The 11,044-nt window shown below is 41.6% G+C and overlaps 1 protein-coding gene across 1 annotated transcript in view; it reads left to right on the forward strand.

The window, feature by feature from the left end:
- gcc2 (GRIP and coiled-coil domain containing 2) overlaps nt 1-3,267 on the forward strand; it is a 69,277-nt gene extending 66,010 nt beyond the window's left edge. The window contains exon 23 of the mRNA XM_043691765.2: nt 1,630-3,267. Within this exon, the coding sequence (XP_043547700.2) occupies nt 1,630-1,697 (68 nt within the window). The 3' untranslated portion in view covers nt 1,698-3,267. The remainder of the gene's footprint in view (nt 1-1,629) is intronic.
- The last annotated feature ends 7,777 nt before the right edge of the window (nt 3,268-11,044 follow it).

An 11,044-nucleotide genomic window follows, 5' to 3' on the forward strand; every position in this document is an offset into this window, starting at 1 on the left:
CCATCTGCCGACTGGAGGAAGAATGCCTCATCTTCCGCTTTGAGACCTGACAACCGCAAGGCATCAACATTGACTTCACCACTTTCCATATCTCCCCACCCTGCACCTCACCCCAGATCTAATCCTCCAACTCAGCAATGCCCTCTTAACCTGACCTACCTGTCCATCTTCCTTCCCACCTATCTGTTTCATCCTCTCCACTGACTTATCACTGTCATCTGCCTCCTGCTTCCACTTATAACCATACCATCAGCCCTTTTCTCCCCCTCCCCCCACCCACCACTTTCAGCCTCAGCCCCGTTTATTTCTCAGCACCTTCCCCCCCTCCACATTCCTATATGGAGGGCTTATACCTGAAACATTGACTCTACTGCTCCTTAGATGCTGCCTGACCTGTGTTTTTTCCGGGACACACTTTTAAACTCTAATCATGTCCATTAGTACATCATTGTCCAGTCAAATAATGTCAGCTATTACAAATGTTATTCAGAAAATCTGTTTTTATTATTTGTATAGCTTTTGCCCGAAACGTCGATTTTCCTGCTCCTCGGATGCTGCCCGAACTGTTGTGCTTTTCCAGCACCACTCTAATCTAGACTCTGGTTTCCAGCATCTGCAGTCATTGCTTTTACCTAGTATAAAGGAACATCCATATAAGGCAGAAATTTCATCATCCAGGCTCCCTTTGCAAACTCCATAACATTTCTCTTTAATATCTAATGCCTTAAAGGAGGCTGCCTTACAACTAAGCAACATTCTGTGCTTGGACTGATTTCCCAGAAAGTGAATTCCCAGTCTGTTACAGGAGAGATTTTTCTCCAAATGAAAAGTTACGAGAGGGAAATAGGCTTGTACTTTCCTCACCCATTGGCTGCAAGATAGAAGTGGTTCATGGGAGATTTTGGTCATTAGTGCAGCAGATTTGACAGGGAACAGCTAAAATTAAAATTTTTATTTCAAACCTGTACATCAGTAAATATTTTCCAATTTTGTTGCTTGCTCATTACCTTTCTGACATCTGTCAGTGACAGCGAAGCACCAAACATATGCCAGGAGTTTGCCCAAAAGTGTTGGGAGGGACCAGGTTAAAAGTCATTGAGTCCTATTTCTGCGTCTAACTGTGCCGTTTCAATTTGCCAGTATTAAAACAGTATCGGCGGTTTACAAATGTGTTGCTCTCTTGACCAGTCATTTTGCATGATATGGGGAGATGTGCAGTTTTTCTTGTTAGATTAGATTAGATTAATTACAGAGTGGAAACAGGCCCTTCGGCCCAACAAGTCCACACCGTCCCGCCGAAGCGCAACCTTACATTTACCCCTTACCTAACACTACGGGCAATTTAGCATGGCCAATTCACCTGACCTGCACATCTTTGGACTGTGGGAGGAAACCAGAGCACCCGGAGGAAACCCACACAGACACGGGGAGAACGTGCAAACTCCACACAGTCAGTCGCCTGAGGCGGGAATTGAACCCGGGTCTCTGGTGCTGTGAGGCAGCAGTGCTAACCACTGTACCACCGTGCCACCCACTAGTTGTTGAACAAAACAGTACTATGTGAAAGTTGTGCACCAAATTTCAAGGTATTATAATAAAATTCACTTTATTAATTTTGTTTTATTTTAGGAGAAGATGAAAGCACTTCACGGCCATCAGGTTGGGCCTCGTATTTTCACAACTGGTCTGGACTGTGATAAAGATCGATTGGGCAAGATACGTTTGCATTTCAGCCTTTTTAAAAAGAGAAGATGGTTGTTGAATTTATTGAGGAAAACTGCCTTATGACAAACTTGTTCTCAAGCCATTTGTTTAGTGTTTCTTATTTGGTTTGTAAGTTCATTGTATATTTGTTGTCTTGTGCATTGACTTTTTTTCATTCTTCTAAATTGTACAGCATAATTGGGAAGAACTGAAACTGGAAGGCAAAACCTGCACAGATGTTTATTGATCTTTAAATGTAAAGTAAATTTGTAATTAGCTTTATTCCAATAATGTGAAAGCAATGCTAGCATTCAGCTGATGACACTAAACATGACAAAAACCATTTATTTTGTATATTATTGTAAAGGGTCTACAGATGTTTGGTGTTTTCTAATGTAGAATCTACTTATGGATGCGATAATTTAGACATAGCAAGAACTAGTCAACTTAAGTCATAATCTCTAACAAAATATTTTAAAATATTTAAAAGGTGGATGGAATGTAGAATATATTTATATTCAAAATTCAGAGTTTATTGATTTTGTACATAATTGAAATTTGCAAATTTAAGTTTAAGCATTATACAAATGCATGGAAGCATTTATCCAGTAACAATGGAATTCTAGTTGTCATATAAAGCTCCTTAGCAAATCAGTCATGTGTTTATTGAGATTAGATGTATATTTAATTTATTTAACTTTGATGAGCAAATAGTAATCTTTGCAGAATAAATCAACAGCAAAAATAAACCATGCTGAAAAACGTAGAAAAATCAAAGTGATTCACGCTGAAAGACTGAAGGATTTGGACACTCTTAGGAAAGGTGAAGTTGGTTTATGGAACCTTGAATAATGAATATTTTTTTTTAACAAACTACATGATTTCTTTCAGCATTGTTTATGCATTACAGTGTACTGAGTTTTTCAATCAAGGGATCTAAATAATTATTTTACATGTACCATGTACATGCACTTTATTTCTTTGTTTTCTGGAAATATATACCTACGTATTGAGATATGATGATTCTTCTGTAAATTTTTATTTTTTTAAATCTCTGGATACAAAGGACCTTTCTGTTTCCTCCTTCCCTTCTCCAGATTTCCATTAGCCATTCACTAACAGTGACCAAAAGGCTATTTGTTTAGTTTGCTGTCTGCCATCTTCAGCATTACAGAACTTGGAATTGTGTGAGAGTGGTGAGATGATGGATGTCTTGATTTCCCATTCCTTCCTGAGAATATTCCCTAGTTAAATAATTTTTCACTTCTGATGTTCTACTTTTATTGTGACATTATTTACTTGCAGTTTATTACCAATAGCCTTATACTTTGTGATGAGCCCCTGATTATCTTCCACTGGAATAGGAAAAAGGGCTTCTATTTATTCATATAAAATAAGACCCATGAAGGTTAATCTCAAGGATCTGTTGCTTATGCAGGCTTGTAAGTAGATCTTCCACCTGTAATCAGCATCCATATTTTAGACTTATTACCAATAAGCAATCTCTGAGTCCAATTCATTATCAACTATTGCTTCTCTAATAAAACGATATTTCTGTTCTAATATATCAATATTTTTGCTACAGAGATATTTTGTGAAATGTTAGAACTGAATCACGTTTTAGCTTGGTAACAAGTGTTGAATGGAAAAGCGCAGCAGGTCAGGCAGCATCAAAGGAGAAGGAGAATCGACGTTTCGGGCATAAGCCCTTCTTCAGGAATGAGGAGGGTGTGCCAAGCAGGCTAAGATAAAAGGTAGGGAGGAGGGACTTAGGGGAGGGGCATTGGGAATGCGATAGGTGGAAGGAAGTGAGGGTGATAGGCCAGAGAGGGGGGTGGGGGCGGAGAGGTCGGGAAGAAGATTGCAGATCAAGAAGGCGGTGCTGAGTCTGAGGGTTGGGAGTGAGAAAAGGTGGGGGGGAGGGGAAATGAGGAAGCTGGAGAAATCCATATTCATCCCTTGTGGTTGGAGGGTTCCAAGGCGGAAGATGAGTCACTCTTCCTCCAGGTGTTGTGTTGCCATGGTCTGGCGATGGAGGAGGCCAAGGACCTGTATGTCCTTGGCAGAGTGGGAGGGGGAATTAAAGTGTTCAGCCACAGGGCGGTTGGGTTGGTTGGTGCGGGTGTCCCAGCGGTGTTCTCTGAAACGTTCCACAAGTAGGCGGCCTGTCTCCCCAATGTATAGGAGGCCACATCGGGACGTGCAGGTGAATTTCTGATGGATATTGAAGGATCCCTTGGGGCCTTGGAGGGAGGTGTGGGTGCAAGTTTTGCATTTTTTTGCGGTTGCAGGGGAAGGTGCCGCAATTTCCCCTCAGACGTGGTTGACAATGCTCTCCACCGCATCTCCTCCACTTCCCGCTCCTCCGCCCTTGAACCCCGCTCCTCCAATCGCCACCAGGACAGAACCCCACTAGTCCTCACCTACCACCCCACCAACCTCCAGATACATCAGATCATCCTTCGTCATTTCCGCCACCTCCAAACGGACCCCACCACCAAGGATATATTTCCCTCCCCACCCCTATCAGCGTTCCGGAAAGACCACTCCTTTCGCAACTCCCTTGTCAGGTCCACACCCCCCACTAACCTAACCTCCACTCCTGGCACCTTCCCCTGCAACCGCAAAAAATGCAAAACTTGCAGCCACACCTCCCCCCTCACTTCACTCCAACTTGCATTTCTGGACGTCACAGTAGAAAGAAAGGACAAGGGAGAATTACAAACCTGCGTATACAGAAAACCGACAAACACTGACTAAATACTCAACTACACCAGCAACCATCCCAACATACACAAACGAAGCTGTATCAGAACACTATTCCAACGAGCCACCACACACTGCAGCACAGACGAACTTCGAAAAACAGAGGAGAACCACCTATATGACGTATTCAAGAAGAACGGATATTCAAAAAACACTGCGCAGATTCCTCAAGAACAAACCACGACAAGCAGACAAAACACAGCCAGAAACCCTAACCACCTTGCCATATATCAAAGAAGTTTCAGAAATGACAGCCAGACTACTGAGACCCCTTGGAATCCTAGTAGCACACAAACCCACCAACACTCTCAAACAAAAACTAACAAACTTAAAAGACCCAGTACAATTCATGGACAAAACCAACGTCATCTATAAAATTCCATGCAAGGACTGCCACAAACACTACGTAGGACAAACAGGAAGAAAGTTAGCCACCAGGATTCATGAACACCAGCTAGCCACAAAAAGACACGACCCCCTCTCCCTCATTGCCCTACACACGGATGAAAAAAAACACCATTTTGACTGGGACAACACATCTATCCTGGGACAGGCTAAGCAAAGACATGCCAGAGAATTCCGAGAGGACTGGCATTCCAACCACAACGCCATAAACAAGCGCACAGATCTAGATGCCATCTATCAACCCCTCAGAAAACGAACAGGAAATGACATCACAAACCCCAGGAACCCCATCCAGGAGAAAGATATAAATAGAAAGCAGGAGACAACAGTTTCGCTTCACTTGGAGGTCACCACTGATGATGTTACCTAGCCAGGTAATGAAACGTCGGGATATCAAACCTACAGCTCAGCGAGCAAACTTACACCCTAAACCTCAACCTGAGCTACAAACCTTCACAAACCTTGCGACTTATTTGCTTAACTGTAGCATATCCCTCTGAATTCTCCAATTTTAAATGGATACTGTCAGAGGGTTCCCAGCAAAGGGGAGTTGCTCAGGAGAATCTTCAAGTTCCTGGGCATTTCTGCTCCAATGAGAATTTTGCAGGATCCCTATGTGCAACTCCCAACTATACTTTAGAAATTATCTGACCTTTGGAAAATCCAGACCAATGTCTATGAGGAAGATGTAGATAATTGGTCTTATCATTTCAAGATCTTAAACTGGTTTCCCACCAAATTGGTGTGATATATTAATCAGTGGGTGCTGTTTATATATCACTTTTCAGTACTAACCCTTTCAGACACTACACTCCATACAATTCATGTTGTCTGTAATTTGAAAATATTATAACAAGCTGAATATTCAAATCTAAATTCCATTTTTTAAAAGTAAAATTGTGTTTTTAATTAAGTGGTTGATTTGTTGATTGGCTAATAAGTCAAAAGAGAAAGATGGTCTGCAAAAAAGATTTTGTTTTGAGGGAAGACAGAGTTTATTAAACAAGGCAGGATCTGAGGTTCTGGCCAAAGTAGAATGGGAATAGCTATTTGAGAGTAAATCTGTAACAGAAAAGTGGGAGGAGTTCAAAAGGAATTGGGAGATTACAGGACTCATGAGGATCAAGCCCAGAGAACTCTGGATGTCTAGAAATATTCAAACTGGATTAAAGGGAAAGAGAGGCACTAACAGGGACAGAGGGAGCAAATCAACTAGGAACCCTAGTGTGAAAGGATCTTAAGAAAACAATTTCAAGAGCAAAGAGGGAGCAAGATTAGAGAAAATCCCAAAATATATGAAGGTGAAGAGAATAACCAGAGAAAGAGTAGGGACTATTAGAAACAAAGGGGGAAATGTGTGTATGAAACTGGAGAATATTAGTCGAATGTTCACATATTTCACATCTATCTTGGGAGATGTAGGTACAGAATTTCAGAAGATGAACTGAAAGGTTTTGAGCAGATTGATTGTAGGAGTGAGGGGATTTTAGAGGGCTTAAAAGTAGACAAATCCTGAAGTCTGGTGGAGTTATATTCCATCCTGCAGAGGGCGATGAGTCAGGAAATCGCCAGGCCCTAACCTAACCCAATTTTTAATTTGCTGGAAATGTGTTGCTGGAAAAGCGCAGCAGGTCAGGCAGCATCCAGGGAACAGGAGAATCGACGTTTAATTTGTCTCTTGCCACAGAAAATGGCTAGTATGGATCCACTTTTCAAGAACGATGAGAAATAAATGAGGGACTTACATAGCAGTGAATGTCTCATCAGTGGTAGGGGAACTTTTGGAGGAAGTTTTGAAGGAATGACTTAATGTCCATTTAGAGAAGCAAGATTTGATCAGTGATGGGTATGGGTTTATCAGAGGGAGGTTGTGCTTAACAAATTGAATTGAATTTTTTGAAATAACTGCAGAGGAGTGTTGTTCAGGTAATGTAATTTATGGATTTCAGCAAAACTTTTGACAAGTGCCACATGGGAGACTTAAAATAGGTAAGGCACATTGGATCCAGGCTAACTTGGCAAGTTGGATCCAAATTGGCTTTGTGGCAGGGGACAAGATTGTAATGAAAAGGCTGTTTGTGAGACTGGAGGTCAGGGTCCAGTGGCATATGACAGTCCCTTGTTGTTCGTGAAACATATTGATGATATAGATGAGTTTTTTTGGGGGGGTGGGGGTGATAAGATGATTGAGTTTGTTAATGACACAAATTTTGGCTGCGTAGTTGACAATGAGGAAGAAAACCTTTGCTTACAGGAACGTATAAACAGGTTGGTCAAATGGGCAGATGCGTGACAGATGGAATTTAATCCTGCTAAGTGTGAGGTGCTACACATTGGAAGAAGTAACAAGACAAGGGAGTACTCAATGAATGGTAGGACACTCAAGGATTTTGAGGTATTTATAAGCAAATTTCTGAAGGTGGCAGGGTAGGTTAATACAATAGTTAACGTGGGATATTTGTCTTTTATCAGTTGAGACATTTTATAAATATAGAGTGGTTATTTTGGACCTATACAGAACTTTGTTAAGGCCATAGATAATGTTTGAGGAGAAAGTGAGGTCTGCAGATGCTGGAGTCAGAGATGGAAATGTGTTGCTGGAAAAGCGCAGCAGGTCAGGCAGCATCTAGGGAACAGGAGAATCGACGTTTCGGGCATTAGCCCTTCTTCCTGAAGAAGGGCTAATGCCCGAAACGTCGATTCTCCTGTCCCCTAGATGCTGCCTGACCTGCTGCGCTTTTCCAGCAACACATTTCCATCATAGATAATGTTTGCAGTTCGAGTCGCCACGTTATAATGAAAGATTTGGTTGCACTGAAGGACTGCAATGGATATTTACTAAGCTGTTGCCTCAGACGAACTGCTTGAGGTATCGAGAGGGTGGAAATGCTCAGGTCCTTTTGGAACAGAGATGGTCGGGGGGAGTGGTGGAACCTGATAGACAGGTTGGACAGAAAGCAGTGTTCTTAATTAAAGGGTGAGTAATAAGGGGAACATTTTTAAGGTGCACGGCAGAATGTGTAGAGGGGTGGATGGTAAAATTTGAATTCAATTAAAAAGCAAATCTGGAATTAAGAACCTACTCATGACCATGAAATCATTGCCGATTATTGGAAAACTGTCATCCTTGCCTCGTCCGGCCTACGCATGACTGTAGACCCAGAACAATGTGGTTGATTCTCAACTGTCCTCTGAAATGACCTAGCAACTCACTCAGTTCAAGGGCAGCTAGCAATGGGCAATAAATGCTAGCTAGCCAGCAACACACACTTCTCACAAATAAATTTAAAAAGCCAAATTTAATAAGGAGCAGCAATTTATGTTGTGTAAAAACAGTTGCTGATCGGTTAACAAGCCAATTGTGTGGTGTTTAATTGTTTAAATTTTAAAACATGCCCAGTTTTCAAAAAATGCACAGACATGTTCCTTTTGCCTGCCTGTGTATATATTTCATTTCTACAAGTGTAAGTGAGCCATATTGCAAATTCAATTTATAATCTGAAATTTTTTGTATGTAATTATTAGTGCACATTGGATTATTTAGCAAATATTGTCCAACTGTAGAATCACTTATAACATTTGACAAAATTATTTGAGTTCTGCAAGTACTGATTAGTTGAGTGCAGTCAGTACTGTCACCAGTAAACAGGATGTGTTGTTCGATATGATCCGTAGGTTATAGAAACACAAAAACTAGGAGCAGGAGTCAGCAATTCAGCCGTTTAAGCTCTGCTACTCCATACAATCACAATGCTAGATTTCTGCTTTCTTTCTCCCATCTCTAAGTGCCTTGAGAATCTGAAAAGGTACTTACTTCTTGAATATATTCAGTGACTTGGCCACCATAGCTTTCTGCGTTAATGAATTGAATAGATTCAATACCTTTTGGGTGAAAAGATTTTTCTTCATCTCAGTCCTAAATAACTAACTCCACATCCTTAGATATTGACGTCTGGTTCAAGAACCCCAAATCAGAGAAAATATCATCACTGCTTCTGTCAATCAGATTCCTGTCATCTTTCCAGTTGCTGGAAGAATTCCAACTTTTGGAAAAGAGAATTGCACCCTTTTTCCATCCACTAGATGTCTCACAGCTCCTGTTCGTTAAATTTGAGCAACTTGACATACTGTTTGTGATCGAGAGCCATGCATCCAATCAGTGCTGTTGCTACATGATGCCTGAAGAGGACCTTGGACCAAATGATTCTGTTGGAACCATTGCCACCAGACAGGGATAGGAGTGGGAGCTGGCCAAGGTGGGGGTAACAAAAGGCTGAGAGTGGGGCTGGGAGGGAGCAGATGGAGTATGAGTAATTAAGGGAATGGGGCAGGTCTGGAGGAGGGGAAGAGCAGGGGACAGCAGAAGAAAATTATTCATTTTATAGAATCGACAGAAGGACAAAGCAGGAGCACCAATGAGAAATGTGTCTTTTAACACTGCTGCTATTAAAAAGTAGTGATTAGAAAATCAAATATCTACCTTAAAATTCTTGTATATAATGGATACTCTCTGCAGATTGGATCATTCATAATACTTTCCCAGTTTTGGTGCAACTCTTTAATGTACCTGTACCCCCTAATGCAGCTCAGTGGAAACCATGGGAATAGTTTTCAACAAACTAGTGGAGGGGTTGATGATTAATGGGTGATTACTAATGTAGAAAACTTGTGATCAACTTCACACGTGCATATTGCAGAGGATCAGTAGCTCTAACCAGATGATTATTAACATGGTTTGCCTCTCATTCTTCCAGACTGGTGAACTGATGTTTGAAAATAATTTGTATCTTAATTTGTGAAATTGTTTCCAAGTATTTTCTAGAGAATCATGACTATAAGGCAAAACTGTAAGGGGAAATAAAAGCAAAATCCAAAATTTAGATACCTTTTAATTCTAGTTCAGCCTCAGCTGGAGTATTGCATCAATTTCTGTGCTCCGTTTTAGTAAGAACATTTGAGGCGGTGAAGAAAATGCATCAAAAATTCATGAGCATGATTTCATGGATAAGCAACTCCAATTAAGAATATAAGTTGAAGTTAGGATGGTTTTCCTGCAAAAGGCAAGACAACAGTAGGGAGAACTAGCCATTTGGATACAGAACTGGCTCAAAGGTAGAAGACAGAGGGTGGTGGTGGAGGGTTGTTTTTCAGACTGGAGGCCTGTGACCAGTGGAGTGTGCCACAAGGATTAGTGCTGGGCCCTCTACTTTTTTCCATTTACATAAATGATTTGGATGCAAACATAAGAGGTACAGTTAGTAAGTTTGCAGATGACACCAAAATTGGAGGTGTAGTGGACAGCGAAGAGGGTTACCTCAGATTACAACAGGATCTTGAACAGATGGGCCAATGGGCTGAGAAGTGGCAGATGGAGTTTAATTTAGATAAATGTGAGGTGCTGCATTTTGGGAAAGCAAATCTTAGCAGGACTTAGACACTTAATGGTAAGGGCCTAGGGAGTGTTGCTGAACAAAGAGACCTTGGAGTGCAGGTTCATAGCTTCTTGAAAGTGGAGTCGCAGGTAGATAGGATAGTGAAGAAGGCATTTGGTATGCTTTCCTTTATTGGTCAGACTATTGAGTACAGGAGTTGGGAGGTCATGTTGCGGCTGTATAGGACATTGGTTAGGCCACTGTTGGAATATTGCGTGCAATTCTGGTCTCCTTCCTATCGGAAAGATGTTGTGAAACTTGAAAGGGTTTAGAAAAGATTTACAAGGATGTTGCCAGGGTTGGAGGATCTGAGCTACAGGGAGAGGCTGTACAGGCTGTGGCTGCTTTCCCTGGAGCATCGGAAGCTGAGGGGTGACCTTATAGAGGTTTACAAAATTATGAGGGGCATGGATAGGATAAATAAGCAAAGTCTTTTCCCTGGGGTCGGGGAGTCCAGAACTAGAGGGCATAGGTTTAGGGTAAGAGGGGAAAGATATAAAAGAGACCTAAGGGGCAACTTTTTCACGCAGAGGGTGGTATGGAATGAGCTGCCAGAGGATGTGGTGGAGGCTGATACAATTGCAACATTTAAGAGGCATTTGGATGGGTATATGAATAGGAAGGGTTTAGAGGGATATGGGCTAGGTGCTGGCAGGTGGGACTAGATTGGGTTGGGATATCTGGTCGGCATGGATGGGTTGGACCGAAGGGTCTGTTTCCATGCTGTACATTGAGTC

This window comes from Chiloscyllium plagiosum, unplaced genomic scaffold, assembly GCF_037043375.1.
Source record: "Chiloscyllium plagiosum isolate Xiang-an unplaced genomic scaffold, Cpla_swu_hap1 HiC_scaffold_6, whole genome shotgun sequence".
Lineage (NCBI taxonomy): Eukaryota > Metazoa > Chordata > Chondrichthyes > Orectolobiformes > Hemiscylliidae > Chiloscyllium > Chiloscyllium plagiosum.